The 24,527-nt window shown below is 42.0% G+C and overlaps 1 protein-coding gene across 1 annotated transcript in view; it reads right to left on the minus strand.

The window, feature by feature from the left end:
• tshz3b (teashirt zinc finger homeobox 3b) overlaps positions 1–7,525 on the minus strand; it is a 43,320-nt gene extending 35,795 nt beyond the window's left edge. Inside the window, exon 1 of the mRNA XM_080494975.1 lies at positions 7,228–7,525. Within this exon, the coding sequence (XP_080351101.1) occupies positions 7,228–7,267 (40 nt within the window). The 5' untranslated portion in view covers positions 7,268–7,525. The remainder of the gene's footprint in view (positions 1–7,227) is intronic.
• Positions 7,526–24,527: the final 17,002 nt, after the last annotated feature.

A 24,527-nucleotide genomic window follows, 5' to 3' on the forward strand; every position in this document is an offset into this window, starting at 1 on the left:
ACTAGAACATGTTTAATGAGTTACTCTACTCTCTCTTTTTATTCTGACAAGAGGTAAAAAAAAAAAAGAAAAAATAGGAGGCTATCTAATTACCCAAAGCCCACCCAGATGATGGCAACTATGGTACTGCTGTTCTAGAAACATCAGCAATGCTCCTTGAAAACACAAGGTGGCACATGTTAGCACTCTAAGGTAGCAGGTAATTGTGTTTCACAATCTTTTAGTATCTCTTTTGTTATTATGCCTTCTAAAATTAGCAATAAGTATCAGCAGGTTTGTAAAATAACCATGTGAGAGAGTCTTGAACATCGTCTGTCAGAAGGTTCTCCAAAAATTATCAAGACAATCAGCTTCCCTCAGAAAATCACTTTGGACAAGAAGATGTAGTTACTCCAAAGTGGGAGATGCTACATTGACTTAAATCAACCCTGTGAACTCAAAACCTTCAAGATTATAGCAGAGAATTAGTGTGTAATGTAAAGTACACCATATATATATTTATGTAGACACATTTACGTGCGTGAGCTCTTTTCTCAGGATGCTTCCAAGACTCAATCAAGCCTCACAGTGAGCACCTACTGGTTGAATGAGGAGGAAATTCATCTTATTTTATTATTTAAAAAAAAAAAAAGTGCAAATATCATCAATATTAATATAATTGAAACAGAACACCAAGATTTGCTTCTCCTATATAATTCTAAAATAGAGTGTGGCTGATTCTTGATTTGTGTTGAATTTCTTATTTTTCAACATATTTGTATTATTTCATTTAAGCCTTGATATTCTTTGGATGAATATTCCTCACTTCACACCAATCGACTTAACAGGCCGCATTATTTTCACTCTCCTTCCTTCACTTAAACCGTTGGAAGAATACTCACTTTATAGTTATGTTTGTCAATTTATGAGATCATTGTTAAGAGGAACGTGTTTAACACGCCCCAGAGAAACACAAAGGTAGTCATTTTAATAAATCCACCTTTCTTCCTTCACCTCTCCTGTTTCCAATTGGCCACTTGGGAATTAATTCATCAGACTAAATATGAGATAATCACTTTTTTTTTCCAAAACGATGAAAAAGTTTGTTGCATTTGATATTTATTTGCTGCTTTGCAGCAACAAAAAGGAAGAAGTTTACATTCGTCATTCAGCTCTCGCTCCTCACAAAATATTATTCTTTGGGGAAGAGGAGGAGGAGGAGGAGGAGGAAGGAGGGCCAGGGGGAAATAGGCAGAAGAGAGGGTGGGGGGGAAGAATTGGGGTGGGGTGGGGGTGGTGGAGGAAAGGGGGGGAGGAGGAGGATGCAGCCTTGTGAGCCAATTTAAGAAATAACTGCTGATGCATCAGCTATTGACTGTTTGAGCGCTCGTGATAACGCTCAAGGCGAAACTGGGAGCGAAATGACAGCATCAACTGCCTGCAATAAAGTGCAGCGCGCCAGACCAAGGGAGCTCTAATTGACAGCTGTCAACCTAATGGGAGCCATGACGGAAGATTCGGGGAGAGGGAGGAAAAGAAACACTGTTTATAAACCATCAGCCACTTATCCTCAAGGAATGGAGGAGGGAGGAAGGGGAGAGAGGGGGAAGAATATGAGGGGGCTCCAGCTCCTCTTCCTCCCTCCCTCTCTATGATTGTCGTTTGTCTACTTGCTTGCTTCTTCATTCATTCCTGCGTTCTCTCCCTCTCTCTCGTGCACATAATCTTTTTTACAATCTCATTCCCTTTCTGTCTTTGCCGATGATAGAATATTTAACTATGCTAGAGTTCTTCCACTTTATATCCTCTCTCTCGCTCTCTCTCTCTTTCTCCCTCTTTCTCTCTGTCTCTGTTCCTCCGTCTCCGGGTTCATTGTGGCGTAGTCGGGCAGGAGCACTGAGAAAAGCAGAGGAAGGCCATAACAAATCACAATGTCAGTTAGCTGCCTGGGAAAGACTCACTCTGCACAAAGTGCTGCAGGGAGCGGGGCTGAGCGCGGCGTGCCGGGACGCACACACATCCAGAGAGCGGCTTCTTTAGCGTAGCATACATGCAAAGGTTTCATTAGATGTGCTTAAGTTTGAGACCAGACTCGCTGAGGGAGGACTTCAGATGTTACATTCATCAGAGCCGCTGCAGAGGCGGACATAATCTGTTTCACCCAACATAAAACTCATTTAACTGAACCAGATTAGTACAACTTCAACTAGTGAAGTTACCAACTTTTTCTGCTTGTTAGAATTCCTTTTTTTAAGTGCTGCACGGGAAAAACTCCAACAAGTCAAATCACTGAAGCTTTTTCTTTGATCTATTTAAATTTTAATTCTGTCTCACAGTTGAAACTTTAAAGTTTTTCACTAATAGATAGCTCAAAAACATCCTTTGCATATCACAGCAGACTCTTTGTGACGATCTCAACCAGAGAGAACAATCAGACCAATCCATCAAGATTCTGACATTAAAACCAATAGACTCTTCTGGAAAGTCAGTGCAACAATTCTTCGCATTGAAGACGGAAAACTGGAGTCAAAGGTCTTGAAAGCCAAACACACAAAATCATGCAAGCCCAGATAAGTTTCAGAAATGCTCAAGCTTCAACAAAAGGTTGATTAACCATCTGCTTCATTGGAGTTTTGAGAATGTCTCTTTGATTTCAAGGATGAGGAAGAGCTGTAAAAGGAGTTCTTAAACTTTCTAGCCGATATGATTCTGAAATCTTGGGAGAAAAACACATGAAAAACTGAAAGGTGATGAGTGAAAGCATGGCCCTGGAAGAAGGCCACATGTTTGGAAGTTACACATACACACAGCTATGAGTATGGATTACAAGAAACATTAGTGACACGTGAGGAAATGATGATGCTTTACTCAGAAAATAATCATGTAATGACATTCCCACCAATCCTGAACCCACGATACACTTGAAGAAGAGATAACTGAATGTTTTGAAGGGGGAGTTATAGTACATCCTCCCCAAGAAAATTACTTTTAACAATTCTTTCTCATTTTTGTCCATTTACAATATTGAAATAGCAGTAAAACAAGGTCACTTTTATTGCCGCGATCTCAATAAGTGTGTTTCACTGTGGAATCCATGTGTGTGTGTTTGTGTTAGTCATACCCGATGCCTGCTGTGATCCTGCGTGCGTGTGTGTGTGTGTATGAGTGAGTATATTTAAATGGGCCACTGCATCTCGACTTAGATCCACCGTGAGTGCAACGTTAACACACATCAAGCATGATTAATCTCCCGCTCTCATCTACAATCAATCACACACACTCTCTCTCTGTCTCTGTCTCTCTCACGCACACACACACACACACACACACACACACACACACACACACACACACACACACACACACACACACACACACACACACACACACACACACACACACACAGAGGCAGAGAAATCACAGAAATCAGCTGCTTTTCCTCCTCGACTGCCATCTATCTCCTGTTGGACAGAAGCAGATCTGTCTCCATGTTAATATTTACATAAATCATGCTTAGCCCTTTTGGATGCCATGCTGATGATAGGTGTTTCGGAAAAATCAACGTCGGGTGAAAAATCCCTGCACTCCGGGAAAGTGTCATTGAATAGCTAATAATGACCACTGTCAACGCCATCCATCTGCCGGCGGCGGAATGACACGCATCCTGCATACATGCTGCGTATACGCCACGCCGCTCATTCCACGTATTAGGATTTAAATCCAGCAGAATTCAGAACACGCAGCGACAAAAATATTTGTTTGATGCTCGAGCTTCCTCCCTGATAACAATGATCTGTTTGGTCTGGAACCGGCTTTGAAGCCCGCGGACAAAAGCCCCGGCACTTGCTTGAGCTTTGTCTTTCCCTTAAAAAAAATAAATAACCCTTTCTGGGAAACGCACGTATACATGTGATCGACTTCCACACATGCAAACGCAGAAGGTCAGAGCTTCAACAAATACAGTCAAAATGGAGGCAGGTTAACGGCGCGTTGGCCTCATGTTCGTTTTTGAACCCCTCACCTGTAAGAGATGGGGGGGGTGGGGGGGGTTTAGTCAAGGGCAAACGAGGATTGTTGTAAGAACACGTTGATTACATCCAAACGCGCCACCGACCTAATTGGCGAGCGTGACAGCGTGTGGAGCTTGTCATCTCCAATCATTAGGCCTGTCAGGGATCCATCAGATGCTCGGCTAATTAGCAGAACGCTAATGAAGCTGGCAAAACAACTCCTCTTTCTTAGATGGCTGAGTGCGCGGTGTCACCGGGGCGGGAAGCTGGTGGTGGTGATGGAGGTGGAGGAGGAGGAGCGAGGAAACAAGGACAGACTTTCATTTTTGGGGGAAATGCATGCAGGACTTGTTTTCCAGTGTCGTCCAGCTGAAGATTGTAAGGTTGAAACTGTGTTCAAGAAAACCGATTTCTCACGGTCTATTTGTGTAGACTTGTAAAGCAAAGCTCTGAATTAAGACAAAACTTTTCTTAGAATACACCAAAAGAGTTTTAATCATTTGAACCATGCAAATAGCTGCAGACCTTCCAATCATCTGTTTCCTGAGTTCTGTCAGACAAAGGCAAAGTAGCAGACTTTTGTTGTGGAGGAAGAAAGAAAAAAAAAACTTTGGGGCACTCCGCCTTCCCTTCCTCCTTGATTCTACCCCCCCCTTTCCAAATTCCTAATCAAGACCTATCATTTGCCATCCTCCCATAACTCTTGCCATCAGTACAGCAGCGCAATCAATTTGTCATCACTCCTCATGTGTGCCATGCAGTTCTCCAGAAAAACCTTACAACTTGCAGCTGGAGGGGAGAGCAGAGGGGGGGAGGAGGAAGAGCAGAAGGAGGAGGTGGGGGAGGCAGAGAGGAGGAAAGAAGGTTAAAAACCAAACAACAAAAAAAGAAACAGGACGTTGCAGCGAGGTACGAGTGAAACTCCTTCGTCGCCTCTGCTTGTGTTTGTTCTCATCCGCTCATCAGAGAAAATAAATGCCTCATTTTCTCTCCCGCTCTCACTCCGGGACCCCCCCCCCCCCCTCTCTCTCGCTCTCTCTCTCGCTGAATAAAAAGGCTTTCATTCATTCCACTGTGCATCCATCCATCTGTCCATCCATCCATCTGTCCATCCATCCATCCATCCATCCATCCACCCTCTTCTCTGCCCCCGCCCGTTGTGTCCATTAGGGCTAAAACATTTTGATCAAGCAAAGGCTCTGAGCTGAGAATACATAAGACTGTCTCTCTCTGTCTCCCCCCCTCTCTCTGTCTCTCTCTCTCTCTCTCTCTCTCTCTCTCTCTCTCTCTCTCTGTGCCAGCCTCTGATTGACCATTAGGGCCATTGATGAATGTGGCTGTCAGAGGGCAGACAATTAAATCAAATATGAAACAAAGTCTCTGTGACGGCAGCTTCTGATGGCGCAAACCAGTCTCAAGGCCTCGACATGAGGCTAATAGCTACATGTTTTAATGTAGCTCTGCTTGTGTGTGTGTGTGTGTGTGTGTGTGTGTGTGTGTGTGTGTGTGTGTGTGTGTGTGTGTGTGTGTGTGTGTGTGTGTGTGTGTGTGTGTGTGTGTGTGTGTGTGTGTGTGTGTGTGTGTGCGTGTGTGTAAACACTACTGTCTTCACGATTGTGTGTTTTGCCCTGTAAACCTCTGAATTCCTTCAGATATTTCCCCAAATCAAATGTTAAAGGTCACGGAAAAAGTGTTACTACTTTACGAGTGGAAATGTGTCAGATTGCCACGCGCTGCAATTAAATAAAGCCAAGCATATGCTTTGAAATCGAGTGCGAGGAGGAGGAAATAAAACGGGCAGAAAAAGCATAATGAAATGGCATAAGTTCCCGAGATTGGGCGAGACTTCAGCTTTGCTTCTGGAGAGAGGGAGGAATGAGGAAGAGGGAGGGAAGGACAGAAGGCATCCAGTGGAGGGGAGTGATTTATTGACACATATTGGGAATGAACAGATCAAAGGCTCGGCCGGATGACGGGTGATCAATCAGGTGTCAAATCAAAGATGGCAATTGTCCATTAAAGCTCTCTTCCAGTATACACGCCCTCACCGGGTGGTGGAATAATCTTTACATCGCTACAAACATCCGGGAAGGAGGTGAAAAGGAAAACAGATGGAGACACAGAAGGCACCAAAACTAAAATCTCCACCACAAAACCTAAAAAGGTCACTGAAAATGTGAATTTTGTGTCAAAATATACCAAAGATTTCTCAAGAAAATGTACTGGAGTCATGGCATACGCATGCAGGCCACCAAACTAACACTGAAAGCAAAAAGATGACGGACGAAACAGTTGATTTCCTGCTATTTATCAGGACGTTTTAATCCGACTTCCCATCCGAAAAGAAATCAGCCAGCATCAAAGGCGTGGGTGACAGTCAGCTGACCCCGGGGGCTCCAGCAGACCTCTCCGGTATAGATCACTAATTAGACCGTCAATAGCTGCACCTCAGAGGAGGAGGCACCAGAAAGGATGGAAAAGAATTACCAGACTCTTCCAAAAGAGTTATCTGAGGTGAGAAAAGAGTTTTTGGTGTGTTTTCTACATGGATGAGTGAGCTCTGACCTCTCAGATGCAGGAGCATGGGCGCTGGAATAACCAACTCACACTGGATCTTATTGTGATAAGAGAAACAATAAAAATGCTGTTTTAGTATCAGTAAAGCTGGATGACAAATTATCTTTAAAACTTGAAAATTAAAGATAGAAATCCAGTAAAGTATGAAGTGACATATCTGGATGTCTTCATTAATCTTCATTTATCTAAGCAGGAGTTCCAGATGGATGCAATTATTTAAAAAAACAAAGAAATATATTCGTTATTTTATTAACTGATGTTTTTGGAAGTCAGTTCAAGAAATTATAGCAAAATTATTGGCAATGTTTTTTGTTTTGTTTTTCAAAATAGGCAAGTAAAATAATTTCTTTTGAATATTAAATGAACATTTAGGGGGGAAAGGAGGAAACATTCCAAATCTAAAAATTATTTTTGAATGAATGTCATGAAATGTGCAGCAACTCTGATTAAGCGTTCGTGAAATGAGACATCTGAACCACCGAAAGCATCACCCAGAGTCCACGTTACTATTTACTCTGTGGGTGAGTTAAATATCAATGGAAAGTATCAGAAGGAGAGAGGAGGGGGGTGAAAGAGAGGGAGAAGGGGTGAGAGAGAGAGAGAGAGAGAGAGAGCCAGAGAGAGAGAGGTGTGCACAGAAAAACGAAAGGTAAGCGAGTACCTGCGGCGCGCCGGGGCGCTTGCTGCTTCCTCCGCGGCATGTCGGCTGTGTGCGCCCGGCAGGGTGATCCGAGGCTGCCTGGGGGATCCGCTGAGCGTCTGATACACACTTTCCCACCCCCCCTTGGGTGCGCTCTCTAGGGCACCCACATAGATCGTGGGTGTGTGTGAGAGGAAGCGAGAGGGGGGCGTGCAGTTTTTTTTTTTGTTTTTTAGAAGAAAATTTCAAAAAAGAAAAAGAAAGAAAGAAGGGAAAAAATCAAGAGGCGTATGAAGGAGCGGAGAGAACCGGTGTGTCTCCCCCGGTTGGTAAGTCTCTGTCCGCTGCTTGACGGATCTCCTCTCGGATGGTGAAGCTGCTGGTGGTGGTGGTGGTGGGGGGGGTGGGGGTCTCCGCCGGAGAAAAACACAGGTGGGGGGTCAATTAAAAAAAAAAATCGCTTTGTATCTTCGTGTGATCCTCTACTTGGTGTCGGAGGCTGCAACAGGCGAGCTTGAGGGGATAAAACCAAATGACTGCGTCAGTCAAAAAGTCCGCAAACAAGGGGACACACACACACACTCACACACGCATACACACATCAAGGGCTGACACAACTGAAACCCTGCGCCTCTTCTACGGTTCAACCTCTCCGCCGCTGATAGGCGTCACGTAACTCCCCATCTCTCTCCCTTCCTCTCTCTGTCACTCCCTCCATCTCTCTCTCTCCACCACTCTATGCTGTCTTGAGAGCCCCTCTCACTCTCCTTCCTGACACCCACTGTCTCATTCCAGCCCCGTTTATTTCCAACCGAGACCCTTTTCTTGTAGTCAAATTGTGCGTAATATCGGACTGGTTACGGATGGAGAGAGACGCGCCGTCACATGGCACAGAAACAAACATAGTATCATTCAACCAAAAAAAAACGGGGAAAAAAAAACCGCACACAGAGACGCGCACGCACGTTGTGAGACGCGAACGGAAACGCGCACTTACTTCACGGGCTGCTTCTCGGATCCATGAGGGATTTTTTCCGCCGTCCCCCGGTAATCACGCACGTTTCAAAGCCAAGAGCAGCTGAAATGTCTCATAAAAATCCATTTGCCTTTGGCAAGTCCCGTCGTGGTCCCCCCTCCTAAAAAAAAAAAAGCCACATGCGGCTTTTTTTTTCTTTCAGTTTGTTAATTCTCAGCGCAGGGGAAAAGAGGAGGAGGAGGAGGAGGAGGAGGAGGAAGGAGGTGTCGGTCGGGACTGGTCGCTGCCCTTTTCGTTGCCTGGCTGGCGCGGCTCCCTGGTTTCGTCCCGTAGCGCGGCGGGTTTGAAAAAAAAAAATCCACTGGATGGGGCAAAGTCACTCTCTCAGTCCGTGGCTGTGCGTGCGCGCGCGTGAGCGGAGCTGCGCGCGCGACGTGCGTGTGCGCGAATCGATGAGATACGTGCTTGATTGGGTCTCCCTTGTTGTAATAATGTACATGAGGAGGAGGAGGTGGAGGAGGAGGAGGAGGAGGAGGAGGAGGAAGCTGCTCCCATGCAGGCTGCCTGCCTGCCTGCCTGGCTGGAGCGCACGGATCAGCCGAGCTCTGGCGCCGACTGCCAAACACTTTCTTGGCCGCTGATGGTACTTTTCTCCCCCTCTTTTTTCTCCTTTACGTGACCTGATAGGAGCTATTTAAATCAGCCACGCAGCGAATCAGACGTGTCTCCCCTTCAAAGTGCTCTGCTCCGCTCTCTCCTTCCTGCGCCTTTAGTTGACCGGCGAGGCGCAAAAATAAAATCCTCCCGTCTTTTTTTTTTATTATTAGGCTGCAGTTATTATTACTGGATGGATTTTCTTTCTCCCTACAGGTAAGCGCTTGATCTTCCTTTACAAGTTCATCAGATGTTTCCTGCGCCTTGACTTCACTTCACATTGAGGAATAAAAAGTTTTCAAGTGGATGGAAATTATTGTGTTTTTCTTTTCTTTTTTTTCAATCCTCAGACTGGAACGCGTGGCTTCACGGCGATGAAAACAATGGATAACAGCTTCTTGTAGAGGGAATTGAAGAACAAGGGAGGGTAACAAGGGTGAGTTGCCAAAGGCTCTCTCTCTCTCTCTCTCTCGCTCTCTCTCTCTCTCTCTTTCTCTCTCTCTCTCTCTCTCTCCTTCTGTCTTCCTCTGAGCCAGATGTGCCGCTGCTGCGTCTCGTCAATAAGCCCAGAGAAACGGCTTTCTCTCGCTCCGATCCGCAAAGGGAATCAGATCACTCTCTCTCTGTCCGCGTCGCTGCTCGGTGGTAAACCGGCTGCAGTCCGTCCAGTTCCGCTCCTCCGTTCAGCGGGCTCGGTGGTCGGTGACTCTCCCGCAGATCGAGGATGTTTTCGCCCTAATCTCGCCGCGACTGTGTGCGCCGCTCCACCACTGCGCGCCGTTAGATCCGCCCAAGCATCTGTCCGTCTTTCCATTGGCGCATCCATCAGTGTCACACACACACACACACACACACACACACACACACACACACACACACACACACACACACACACACACACACACCCCTCCCAACCCCGTCGTGTGTACACTCCAAACCTGACACGCACGCAGCTGGCACGCACGCGCTCTGAGAGCTCTCTCTCTCTCTCTCTCTCTCTCTCTCTCTCTCTCTCCCGGTTGCTCTTTCTCTCTCCGTCGCTCTCTCTCTCTCCCTGCTCTTCATCTGACTGACACCTCGATAAAAGACAAAAGGATGAAATAAGCGGCCTTATTTCGTCATGTGGTGTTTACGCTGTTCGAGGCGCAAACAGCTCGCGGGATGTGAGAGAACAGGTGTGTCAGGCTGCGCACCTTTAACACAACGAGACAGTTCTTACAGTTTATCTCAGGATCCACAGCTGCGTTTTTTAAATGTACAAAACTTAAAGATATGTGCATATGCTTCAATAGTTACTCTTGCAGGTGTGCACGTGCTTCAGCAGGTGTTTAAGAAAAACGTCTATTAATTAAATATGATGATCCAAGTCGCTTTAGAACTTGTTTTAGATCTAAATAAAACTTATTAAATGTTGATTTAAGTAGCTTTAAAAATCTTTCACCGGCACGCTGTAAATTTCTATTGTTTTCAAACAATACTTGTGTGTGTGTGTGTGTGTGTGTGTGTGTGTGTGTGTGTGTGTGTGTGTGTGTGTGTGTGTGTGTGTGTGTGTGTGTGTGTGTGTGTGTGTGTGTGTGTGTGTGTCCAATTTGGAAAGCATTGGATTATTTAATGTGTGTGAAAAGTGTTCTGACCATAGTGCCTGCACAACAGAGACATAGCCAGGTGTGTGTGCGTGTGCGTGTGTGTGAGTGTGTGTGTGTGTGTGTGTGTGTGTGCGTGTGTGTGTGTGTGTGGGTGTGTCTGTGTGTCTGTGTGCCTGGGAGCAAATTCAACACAAAGTGTAGTCTAAAAATCATGTTTTCTATTATATTTACCAATGAATGTAAACGTGCAATTTGTTTAACTTTATTAAATTTCTATTTGATGGGATTATTTGTTTGCAGCGAGCTGGCACAGCACGAGTCATGTTAAGTGACCGCATTTTTGCGTGATAATTTGTACTTGGCGGTGCGCGTGAAGTGCGTTGACTGGAGCTTTTGGACTCTTCATCCACTGAGATGAGAGTTAAAACTGTTAAAACCCGCGCACGTGAACAGCAGCTCCACGTTTAGTCGTATAATAACTTCACCCTGAATTGTTTTCTTTTTTTTGTCAGAGCTCGAATGTGGCGGATATTGTCCTTTTATAAACTAAATTCACTCTGATCACACGTTGTGTGTGCGCTTTTCATCTGCATTTTAAGGAAATAAAAACATTTTTATAACTTTTTTAGCCTTTTAATTGTCCTGCAATATGTGTGTGTGTGTATGTTGGTGTGGGTGAGTGTGTGTGTGTGAGAGAGAGAGAGGGAGAGAGAGAAAGAGAGAGAGTGAGAGAGACGTCTTCGTTCATCTGCAAATAAAATAGAAAGCCAAGCAAAAACTTTTCAAACCTCCGGACTAAGAAATCGAAGCTGAGTGTTCGAAGATTAAATTGATGAAAAACATCAGGAAACCGTGTGCGTCATTTGATCGCAAAGAAAGGACAGAAAAGGAAGCTCACACAATGGATCAAGCAGAAAAGAAAGTTTGTCATTTGACTCGCAGTGTAATTCTGAATCAGTTCACATGCATATTATTGTGTTCATTCACAGTATTTAATTTATCTTTTTACCATTATGGAACACACGTTCCACGTTGACGCAAACTTGTTTTCATGCGCAATCCGTTTCTATTTTATTATTACAAATCTGTTACAAAGTGTTTTTACAAGGCTGAATAATATATATTTTTTTTAATTAGACTACACACAGAAACATAAATTCGACTGATTTCTTTTCCACACAAAGAAAAAAAAACACTTAAGGCCTATGAATTTAAGCTCACTATCTGCCCCTGCTCTCTTTCTCTCTGATATTAACACTTGTTTAATTTTATCTACTTTGGCCGGAATTTCAGATATCCAGTGGGGCCATAATGGAGATTTGCTTCTCCGGTCCTGACCATTGCGCGTCACAAAGCAGTGTGTGCGTGTGTGTGTGAGAGAGAGAGAGAGACAGAGAGAGAGAGAGAGAGAGAGAGAGAGAGAGAGAGAGAGAGAGAGAGAGAGAGAGAGAGAGAGAGAATTTCATGACTGAACATACGTCGAACTCCACCAGCTCGTGTCGGACCGTGCGCCGTGAACTGTATTTGAAGACGTGGCTGAGATAAAGTTAATCACGAAGAGTTGCACTGTTTATCCCAGCAGCGGCTCAATCGCTGCGGCGTGAAAGCAGGCGCGCGCGTTTTGGTCCAGCCTCTTAAAAGCGTTCATACACTGTGTGTGTGTGTGTGTGTGTGTGTGTGTGTGTGTGTGTGTGTGTGTGTGTGTGTGTGTGTGTGTGTGTGTGTGTGTGTGTGTGTGTGTGTGTGTGTGTGTGTGTGTCGGGGAGGGGAGGGGAGGGGGGCAAGAATACAAGAATCGGAGCCTCGCCTGTGCCTCGTGCCGCCGCTGCTGCCTTTACGCACTGACTCCAAAGTGTCTCCACAGAGGCGCACGGTGTGGCGCAGTCCGCTGGCGCACGACGGTGAGCTGGAGTCTTATTCGTTTTCATCACTCTTGTTATTTACTTAAAGACTGGAGTTTGAAAGTAACTAACTCAATGCATTATTTGTTTCGCGGATTATTATTAAAATAGAAAAAAATGGCCTTTTTATTTGTGCGCAGCGTAGTTTTCACGGGATGCGTAAAAGGCAAGCTTTTACCATCGACACATATAGCCACTCGATATCTTTCTGACACACCAGGATGGTTTTAAATTTACAAACAGCCCATAAGACGTCTGTGATTTACACATTGTCTTGCATTTTTCTTATTTAACGTCAATCGGCGTGGCGCAGAAGCGAGTTGCGCATCTCCCACATCCCATCACACTGCTTTCCAGCAGAATGGTTTAAGTGGTCATGGGGAGGGGATAGTATGCTGGAAAAACCACAATAGACTTTCTTAAAAAAGAAAGAAAAAGAAAGGAATTAAAGGAGTCACTCCCACTATGAACTATCGCGCTGCTTATTCATTATTACGCTTCTATGCATTGTTGCACATTCAGGAAGGAAATGTAGGTGATTAATATGTGAAAGCTGAAAAAAATCTGGTGTGTAGGTCATCAACTTAGCTTCAGTTTACATTTTCAGCCAGTGTTTAATTAATATCCCCCCTGAGTGAGGAAAAATGCCACTTGGAAACTCTCTTTACAACATTTTGTCACACTTTATTTGAGGAGAAAATACTTCATCAAATTAATGAGTCAGAATGGAATTCTCAAATAAGTAGAAATTTACTGTCTCCTTATCACAGTTCAAGGAAAAAAATAAAGCTCCTGGTTTAGTTTTATTAGCTGTTGTTTCCCTTGCATAGATCTGGTCCATGTCACTGGGTTTTAGCTTTCGTAAGGCCTCATCTGTGCTCCCAGCCTCCTCCCACATCCAGCCTGAGAAGCTTTCATCGATATCCCAGTGACCTCCTAATCTCGCCTTCCCAAGCCCCCCAAACCAGTGTTGGTTTCTACTCAATGAAAAATGAAAATACATCTATTTGCATAGAAAAAAGAAGGATCGAGGGAAGGGGGGGGAAAAAGAAAGGAGGCCAGGGTGAGAGTCTCCTCAAACAACCTCAAAAGTTACAAACTCCCACCAAAAACAAGACAATGCATTGACAAGAGAAGCTGAAAAAGACAGAGTGGATTCTTTCTCTTCTCTCTCTCTCTCTCTCTCTCTCTCTCTCTCTCTCTCTCTCTCTCTCTCTCTCTCTCTCTTTCTCTCTCTCTCTCTCTCCCTCCTTCCCCCCTCCCAGGTCGGGTGTGCTGCGGAGCTAGCAGGGTTGAGAGGGCAAGTGCTGACCAGCCCTCTTTCTTTCTCTGTCTGCTGTTACTAGGTCACACACACACACACACACACACACACACACACACACACACACACACACACACACACACACACACACACACACACACACACACACCTCTCCTTGTGGTCAGTGTTGCCACCAGGGAGAGGGGTAATTTAAGCCCTCCTTGATGTAGCCTATTCATCACTGTCCCGTGCTCCGCGGCTCAAAATTAAAGTCTGATCTACAAAGTTAGACTGAAATGAGATAAAAATTGGCAGAGGTCAGGGCAGGGGAGGGGGGGGGGGGGGGGGGGGGGGGCAGTCAAAACACAAACCTCCCGTCCTCTACGCATTCTGCTTTTCTCTCTCGGGTTTATGATCTTGTGTGTTTATTTGGAAGGAAAAACTTGGTGAAGCCGAGTTGAGTCCAGAGATTTACTGGACAAATTCAGTACATTCAAATTATGAACAAAATGCTACATGGAATCTTCACTTGGATTCCATTTTTCATCATGGCCGTCATTTTGGAGCAAATGTGTTTAAATGAAATTAGCTTCAAATCTTACAAATCAAAATTACCACTTGAACCAGACTGAACTGATGTGAAAAGATTAAGAAACAAGAGGTCATGCAATTATACTTGATGCTTCGTATGAACCTGCAGTTGTGATATTTAATGATCATTTCTGAGATTTTAGTGCAATTAAAAAGTTATTCTGACCCTATAAAGATGCATGTCAAAAAAGTGCTGACAATGGACCAAACTGCTCTGGTTAAGTGAACAACCTGATGTTATGTTCAATTTTGCATGTTAAATAGTAAAGCACAGAGCATTTATTATAATTTATAATTGCCTCAGTTTTAATGAACTCTACACACAGTGTCAGCGTCAGCTATTGATAAGATTTCTCAGATTTACTAAGTTAACCTTCTATCTGAAAAAGAATCAGACTTGTTGGTTCAAAAACATTCACAAACATTAAATACTTGCAAATACATACATACAACATATATACATACATACTACGACTACTGCTACTGATAACAATGACAACAACAACAATAACAATACTATTACTACTGCTACTATTACTACTAATAATAATAATGTCTTTCATCTTTCAGTATTTTCTATATTGTGGTGAGACAGCCACTTTTTGCTCAAAAACCTACATGATCACAAACTGATCAATTTAACATATCAGTCTTGTGGTGTAACCATCTAATACTCATACTACTGAATAAACTATATTTAAAATAGATATTATCTCTCAAACATTTATAAAATGATCAACAATTCTCATGTTTTTAATGGTCACTTCATTTGCACTCAGTTGTCTGGGTATAAAATAGCCCCAAAAATATTGAATAATAACTCAGAACAATTTGGATTTTCTTTTTCACCTAAGCCATGAATGTGACTGATCCATTTCCATAAAGAGCATAGAGCCAATCAAACATTGGAAGAATAAATTATTTTTGAGTCGAACAAGACATCATAAATAACTCATATTTACAACAGGAGTCGGATAATTAACACGATTATACATGATTTGGTAGATTTACACTATTTTCTTACTAACATACCTACACACACACACACACACACACACACACACACACACACACACACACACACACACACATACACACAAACAAACTTGTTAGTGTAAGTACATATTTATAATAATCATTCTGTTAACATTTTCAAACTTTTTCTACCGAGACTTTAAATTTAAGTTTGATTTATTTGTGAGCCATTAACATATAACTGATTACCTTCTGGAACTTCGAGAGATCTGAAAGTTCACTTAATTACCATCTTTAGCACTCTTGTATAGTCGTGAATCTTCAAATAGGAGAGATGAACAAACCTTAGTTTTAAAACAAGCTTTAATAGACTTTCTCTAATTTCATCTAAAAAAAAGATCAGTTATCACAGATAATACAAAAAAACAGTCATTGCAACAGGAAAACTTGCCAGATTCAAAAAATTGTTGAAGATAAGAAAAATTATTGATTTTTCAATATAAACTTGGTTTGCACATTAGAAAATGTAACAAAAAAAACAAAAACAAAAGAAAATAAAGCAGTCACACTTTATATTTATGCTGTTCAATAAATCAAACTGTTAACTTATGTTGCACAAGCATTTTGCAGTCTACATGGAATTTAAGAAGCTCGGTAAAGATTATGCCTGAGCTTAACTCACTAACAGACTTCACTGTGATTTACAGACAAAAATCCAAAGAAATGTTTCCTGTTTTACTGAATGGTGGCATTGAGCCCAAACAAAACTGTCCTCACATGCTGGAATTACAAGTCAATAAATAACATGACCAGGGAGTTTCAAGAAGCAGCACTGAGGCTAAGCTGAATCAGCTTGTTTCATCCAGATTGAGAAAGACAAGTCTAAAATGAGAAAATGTGTCTGTTATCATGCACACTTGGAAAATTAACTTAAAACACAAGAATGATCTGAAAGTTGCTCTTTGGAGCTTTTTAAGACTGTTCTTTTAGTTTTGTCTGTAACTAAAAGTAAGCACTTTTCTGGCTCTTTTGTGGTTTCATTTATTTAAAAAAAATGTGATTTAGATTTTAATTATTAGTTTAAATCCAGATTATGATCTAACATCTCATACTCTGTATGCCTATCCCCTGCTGTGTGACACCAAATTCACCAACAGGTATAATAGAAGTTCCCTCCTATGACTGATGAAACATTATCTGTTTATTCATTTCATAATATTTAAATTAAAAAAAATGTTTAGACATGTGGGTTAGTTAAAGATAAAACTTTAATATGATGAATCACATTTATTCCAACTTTCAGGTTGTAATCATCTTAGTTTAATCAAATTTTATACTAAAAATCAGACTGGGTGAACCTGCAATTACCAAACTATATGATTATCTATGTAGAGACAAACATATTTAAATGTATTTAAACCTTTAGCTATTTATTCATTCATGTGCTGAAAAAAGTGTCATATTGTTCTGGTTGCATCAGTTGCTTTTTCAGGAAACTTAAAAATAGACAGAAATGAATTACATAAAAGCAACACAAAGTACAGATTTAACAACTCTGGCATCTCTTTTTATAAATAAATAATTTCAATAGATTTTTAATTTGAGAAAACAAGTAGAACTCAAATCACTACATGCTCACAGGTGATGATAAAAGGTGCATAGAGAACAGCTGCATGATTATGACCATGTGACCACACTCGTTGCTACATTGTTGCCATCATTTGCATATTATTTTAAGGACTGTTGCAGTATTTCTTCAGAAAGCAGCCTCTCTTACATGCACATTTGTTCTTCTCTAATAAGAGTACATTTAATTTCTGCCGGGCATCGATCAATTGAAAGAGTGAGGTCACCTCACTGCTCTGCACGATGCTGTTTCAATGCATTTAGCTTTAAGTTTATGTCTTTTTGTAATTCCTATTAGATAAATGGAAATTTAATTATAATTTTTGCGAAAACGTGACTGAATGGATGTCAGACATGGCTTCATTTTTATCTCCAAGCCAAGCTGCGTTTTTAAAGAAGCGTTTTAAAATAGTTCATATTGGCACATCTTCTGCCTCCGTTCCGTCACCGACCCGTTTACCTAAAATCAAGAGACGGCAGAAAAAAAGACTTTAAACAACAAATTTGCCTGTATGTTTTACCACTGGAAGCACAATTAAGCTTGTGTTTGGTTGCATAACGAAGCGTAAACTGTTAGTAAATCCATAGATATTTTTAGCAGGCGCAGATATTTTCTGAGGAAATGTTTGTGTCCGCCGTCTGATGCAAAGTCTGATGGGTTCCACAGTTTATCAGCGTACAGTGTGACGGCGTACTGCTGTGTGAGTCACTGCTTCCTCTTTGCTGTGAACGTGCGTGCGTACGTGCGTGTGTGTGTATGTGTGTGTGTGTATGTGTGTGTGTGTGTGTGCGTGTGTGCGTGTGTGCGGAAACCACGCTGACAGCTGCAGCTCATTACAGGCACTATTACTGATGGGGACTGCTGGGGGAAATTCCTTCTTCCACAGAGCAAAGCACCCTGTTTACCACACACACACACACACACACACACACACACACACACACACACACACACACACACACACACACGCACACACGTTCAGGCTGGAGCTGCTACGTCGGTACCTGAACCAAAAACAGTCACTAAACATTTGCTGCAGAATGAGAAATGAAGAATAAGGCGGCTTCGATAAAAGGTGAAGCATCGTCCCAATTGCAGGAGAATGAAAGCGGTCCTGTGGCGAAAATGTCCTCCCTTGCACATTACACGGGCACACACATGCATGCCCTGTAGGTTTGTGCGCACGTAAACACAGACACAGCCACAGCCACAGGGTAAGCACTCTTAAGAGGAGATGAGATCACCGGAGCACTCTAAGCCCGGCTATATTGGCAAACAGCCGTGTCTCTCTCTCTCTCTCTCGCTCTCGCTTACACACACACACACACACACACACACACACACACACACACACACACACACACCCACACACACACACACACACACACACACGCACACACACACACACACACACACACGTCTACAAAGTATACAGTGTCCAGTGACGTTAATGAGAGGGCTGAAAGCCAGACACACATGTGCTAGAGTCATTAGGGAAGACTTCATAGCTACACTTCAGGCCACTACACTCCATTACTGTACTTCATTGGTTACACAGCTCCAAAATAGCGGTTTCTCAAAGTCAGATTCGGGGACCACCAGGGCTCGTTGAGGAGCCCCAGGGAGTTCTTCCCCAAACAAGGAAAGACCACTTACCTGTTTTTCTCCTTTCTTATTTATCCAAAGCACAATGCTGCACGGACGGGGGGAATTTCATCTGTATTTTCCTCAATCCTTCAAGACCCCAATTGCATGGCCTAACAAGACACAGGGTTTAAAACTGAACGGCAAATTGAAACATCAAACTGTTTGTTGTTTGCATAAGTGGTTTCAAACATTTCAAGCTGAGGACCCCAGTGGTGTCGTCCAGGATATAAATGGGTGTTTTACGTACACCCACTTATTTTTCAGTGAGCATTGCATACACCCAATTCCTAAACCTTGCTGATGCACCACTCAGCAGTACCGGTATTGTTTTTTCCTAGGATGGTGAAGCCATGACCCGCCCTACTCTGCCTCTAATTAGCTAGTACTCACTGCATTCACTGATCCGATGTTGATTAAGGCCCTGTCCACACAAGAACATCGTTTCATGTAAACGACGATCTTGTCTGATAATCCACACAGTGCGGCATGTTAGGAGCCTGAAATTTTATATATTTTTATAAAACGGGTTCCAAAGTGGATAAAATGCCGCCTCGGCTTTGACGTGTGAATGGGCAAGATGCACATTCGCTGAAAATTGTGACATCATCACGCCACCTTTCGACCCGATAACCCTGCGACCCGATAACCCTGCGACCCTCTCCATGATGTCATCACCCACCTCTTGACCTATATCCCCGACACCCTCTCTGCGACGTCACTTAACAACAACAATGGCAGACTACATACTACATGCTCCAGATCGAGCTGCAGAAGCTACTGATGCTGGTCACTTGAATAAGGCCACATGTTGGATTTCTCTAAGACGAGAAGGAGCATGAGTATTCTCCGTGTCTTCTAGCTCCTTGGGGTATTTCTGTGGCAGTTACAGCACCACCCAAAGGCCTGATATATGTACTACATTGTTTTGTGAAGTGTTAAAGTGACGTATGGACGGAAGCTCTTTTAAGAATGACGGGGAGAAAAAAAACATGGTTTTGGCTCATGTGGAGGGGGCCTAAATCTATCCAATGTGAGGAGACAATCAAAGGCAGAGCAGGGCGTGTCATGACCAGGCATATGCTGCTAACTACTGGCTGTAATGAACATAAAAAAGTACGATTATTTCTTGAATCGTTTTTGTTCTCAAAAAACACAAATAATAAAGTGCTTCCGTGAATCATGTTAATTTATTCAAACATTTCTATCACATGAGCAACCAAAGGGGAAAAATAAAATGTGCGTTGGATTGATCAGCACTCATAGGATGTCTCTCGTCCAATCAGATAACCCTGGAAGAACGAGGAAGCAACAAAATCATAAACAAAAGCAGTTCATCTAGGCACATTCATGCTTCAGACTGAAAAACAACAACAAAGGTCACAAGACAAATAAAATGCACATCAGGACGGAGCAATATAGAACATGAATGGATTTTCAGAATAAAGATTGTTTTTCCATGACAGACATTTTCTATCATAAGTGATACTCTGTCCTCACACACACATTGTAAACTTGCAAGGTGATGATGACCACAAACATAACAATCTAGAGATTTCTTGAATTTAATTTCCACTTTTTACATTTACTAACTTCATATTGAAAATTTTACTTACTATTTTACATTTAGTTTGAATGGTGATAGAGTCAAAGTTGCGCTCAAGACATTATACATTTTTAAATTTGCCTAATAATACTCTAACCCTGATATACACTTATATTTGCAGTGTACACACACACACACACACACACACACACACACACACACACACGCACGCACGCACGCACACACACACACACACACACACACACACACATATGGACTAAATATGTCATATTTTTAAGGTATAAACATGTAGCAACTGAAATAGTTCAATCACATAAAAAAAAATTATTTTTTTTTACTCCAATCTTCACTGCTTGCCCTCTTTTACAAGGTTTTAAGGCACAGCTGTAAAAGCATATATCATTAGCAAACAAACAGAAAGTGAACTCATCATTAATTCCTTTTTAATTGCAAGTTTTGGCCTTAAAAAAGCCACAATTCTGTCAACAAAGCTTCATTTTAGGAACGTTCTGTCTTAATTGAATTACACAGCGCTTTGTGATTTTCCTTTCATGGGCTGAGAATGAGCCAGAGAAATGGTCCACTCCTCCCTGTAACGTATCGAGTTCATTAATCAGACTGTTAAATTGGAACAGGCTGCTTTTATTAATTACGCTCAATGCAATGATGAGAGGGCTTCTCAAAGACATCCCTCCCCCTTTGTTTAAGCACACCAATCATTTACAGAAAGACAGTTCAGAAGGAAAAAGACAGTTCAGCATGAGGAAATAAAATTGGAAAACGGGACGATGGAAGAAAACAGCTAACGAATGAAGACAGATTTTTACAGATAAAATTAGATGTGACACAGAGGTGCAAACATGATGCTGAGAGCTTATCACAGGAACAGTGTGCTGCTTCTCACAACACCTTTCATTTATTTAATCTTTTATACTGATGCTTTCCTCTTCATGAAACTCATTTGATTTGATTTTTAAGAATTATTTTTGATTTTGAAATGATTGGTCTTGGGTTTTGTGAAAGGTTTGTCAGTGTCTATATTTTTTTGCAAACCGAATAGACCCAGCTCTGACACTATTTAAAAAAAGGTTTTGAAAATGGATGGATGTGTTTGCGCTTCTTTTCCCAACCAGCTCTGCCCAGCTAGCCTGATTCTTTACGAGCTTTTCTTCAATGTTGGTTTCTATCTAACTCACAGATACTCTCTTCTGGATGTTAACACCATGGAATGGCTTATGTAAAACAAGAGAATGGCAGCAACAACAGTAACCAGCGGGACGTGATGTCCGTGTAAAAAAAGAACAAAAAACACTGAGTTGTGTTTGAATGGTAATGTAGTGTCCAAAGTGTTTCATAATGGCACCAAACAAGGTCCAACATCATTGATTTACTCTCGCGGGAGCTACGTCATACACCTTTGCCTAGCAGAGTGCTAACGGGTAGCGGAATATGCGAACAGACATGAAACATGGAATCAGACGAGCTAATTCTAAAGCAAAAAGAGCACGGGATTCATCATATGGCGGTAGTTTGGATTCAAGAAGGAAGACATTGGACAAACAATAGTGTTTTACAAAATGTGCCACATGTAGCGTCGCCACAAACGTAAACAGAACAACAAAATTATACCACCATTACAAATCCACCCACGAGAAAATTAAGAGTGTTTGACACTACGTCACGTCAACATCGCCTGCCTTCCGACAACAACTAAGAAGCCAAAGCAACCGGCGTGTGGCGGTGAGTCGTTTCCAGATCAATACCATTGGGCGAAAATAGTCCAAAACATAAGCTAACGTCCGCGGTAACTCACCACATAGCAGAAGACATGGTCCCCTGAATTCAAGCAAAATTAGACGGTGACAAATAGTGACGGTTATTATACACATATTTTAGACAGTTTGAGCAACACGTCCCCCATTTTTTTGGCCCTCTTTTCTGAAAATTGACCGTCCAAATGCCGGCTGGATGGCTCACTGCCTAATTCAATTACGTTAAAATCTAAATCACAACACGATCATTTAAACTGAGGTCTAACTTAGAACCACAGACAGAAGTGCCCTGAAAAAAGCAAATAGATTTAGTGATGTCCAGACTGTCATTAAAAATTTGTTCTGTGAAACCATATGGACAAAAAGTTGAATTTCGCCTGCAGTGTGAACATTGTGGAACTTCACAAAATTCCAGCTATTCATACTGACAATCTAATGCCACTGTGAACGATCGAATCACATCTGCACTGGTTGAAAATATCTTTTGGTAAAACGCTAATGTTAAGGAAAAGTGTGTGAAAGTCCACAATCTATTTAACAATGAAGCTTAACTAAGGACCTAAATTGCAAATTGAAGAAAATACACTGGCATTTGATAATTTCATCGTTAAAACATTTAGTTCTACAGTATTTGAATAAAAAATTTAACTAATTTTGTTTGCCAATGTGCTTAATTTACCTTTGTATTTGCATCACATTGCATCATATTTGTTGAAATAATGTCGAGGTCACAAAAAAAGCAGGAGACGGCTGCTATTTGCTCCGAGGGCCACCAGTTGCCACACAGTTTCACAAAACCAAACTATTACAACTGAAAATGACTCCAATCTCTACGTAAAGCCAATTTGAATGAAACCTTCTTGTGCAAAATACAGTAAAATATTCAGAAAATTTCTCCTCTCGCTGTAGCATTCTGGGTGTTTTTACAAACTCCCCCTGACAGCATGGCTTTGAGGCTCATTTGAGAGCAACCAGATTGCTATATCTTTCATGGCAGTATCACCGATATCAGTGTTGTGTTGTATCACTATTCTTAAGAAGTAAAAAAATGAAAATACATTTTTAAGTACATTTTTACAATTTGCTTGGTGTTTTGGCCGGATTAGAGCCTCTTGCATGCCAGTTTTGGCCCACTGGCCTGATGTTTAACACCCCTGGTCGAGTCTAACTTTACCCACAAGTGGTATTCTCAACTACTTGATCTGGTTCTCGGCGGCTGACGAAACACAATCCATTGGCAAGAATCCATTTTCTGTATCGAGATGTATTTTGTTATTCTGTCTAATGGATCTTAATCACTGAACCTGTAACAAATCCTTGAGGGCCTTCACACAGAACACAACGGAACTATTAAGTGGATGTAACATCGCAGCGGATTACAGTAACACGCCGTATATTTCCGGATGCACGGCGAGCGTGTGGGAACCACTCCACGCTGAGAGCTGCAGTGGATACAAATCACAAGCCGATACTCTTGTCACGTCAGCCCAAAGGCACTTCAGCTGCACTCGGTGTTTATCTTATTGTGACATTCTCCTTGCTGTTACACCGACGCCCCCCCCCCCCCTCCTCCCTCCTCCAGCACTTCAGCCCCGCTGCTCGCCTGTATAAAATACCTGCTAAATGGAAAGAAAGACGGATCATGTTAATGGTGGTACAGAGAAAGTGAAGAGGGCAAATCACACATTCGTCCTTCGTGACAACAGCTGATGCCGTTTCACTTATGAGGAGCTGTTATGACAGTGTCGCGGGACTTGCTTTACATAAGTGGACGTGAATGACCATAGACACTTTTTTTTTTGTTGTTGTCAGAAATTGTCTTTGCGTCTGGCACATCTCAGGTCGAGCAAATATACAGTTACAATTTACATTATTAATACTTTCTGATTTTCGATTTATTGTCACTGAAACAAAGTAAAAAATGATTTTTCCAACTGGTAAAGACAACATTTTGAGTAGAATACTAATTTCTTTGCATAAAAAAATTCATCCAATGGTGATTTGTGCTGTCTGCATGCCTACACCAACACTTCAACCCTCTGTGATTGCAAATTAAGTAAAACTTAAGATGGATCGCCATCTGATTTTTCAACCTTCTGTGTCCTACCATCATACCAAGTGCATAAAACAGCTGTGAAATATCTTACTGCTATTTGACGTCCATATTTGAACAGATCAGTTAAGAAACTCTAAGTTCAGAAGGAAGGTTCGAGACTCGATTGTCGCTTTTAGTAGCGACTCACACTGTAGGTGCATTACATTACATCTTTTCTGTGTGAAACATTGAACACGTGCAGGAGGATGCAGATGTACAGAAATGGAGTGAAACGTAACACCTATCAGATTAAGGCAAAATGTATGTATTTCTGTAGCACCATTCAGAACCAAAGCAATTCACAGTTTTTTGATAAGGAAATAAAGGAAATACATTAAAGCAATGGGATTAAGAAATACATTGAAATAGAATATTGGGATCAGAGAAAATGGTTAATGGACTGTTTATCATGCAAACAAACTAATTGTACTCAATGGGTCGCATTTTTTCCAATGAAAAATTGTATAAACATGGCAAAATATAAGTTAAAATTTAGATTTTAATTAAAGAAAATTTGAGTCAGAAATACGGGACACTAGATTTTTGAACAATATATCTGTGTTTGAAGCAATCAAAAACTAAAGCCTCATGATTTCCTTGACAATCTACAGTTGTTACTCCATTTGTGAATGTTTCATCTCCTTCATGTCATCTCATTATACAGGTTAA

Source organism: Blennius ocellaris (genome assembly GCF_963422515.1).
Source record: "Blennius ocellaris genome assembly, chromosome: 1".
Lineage (NCBI taxonomy): Eukaryota > Metazoa > Chordata > Actinopteri > Blenniiformes > Blenniidae > Blennius > Blennius ocellaris.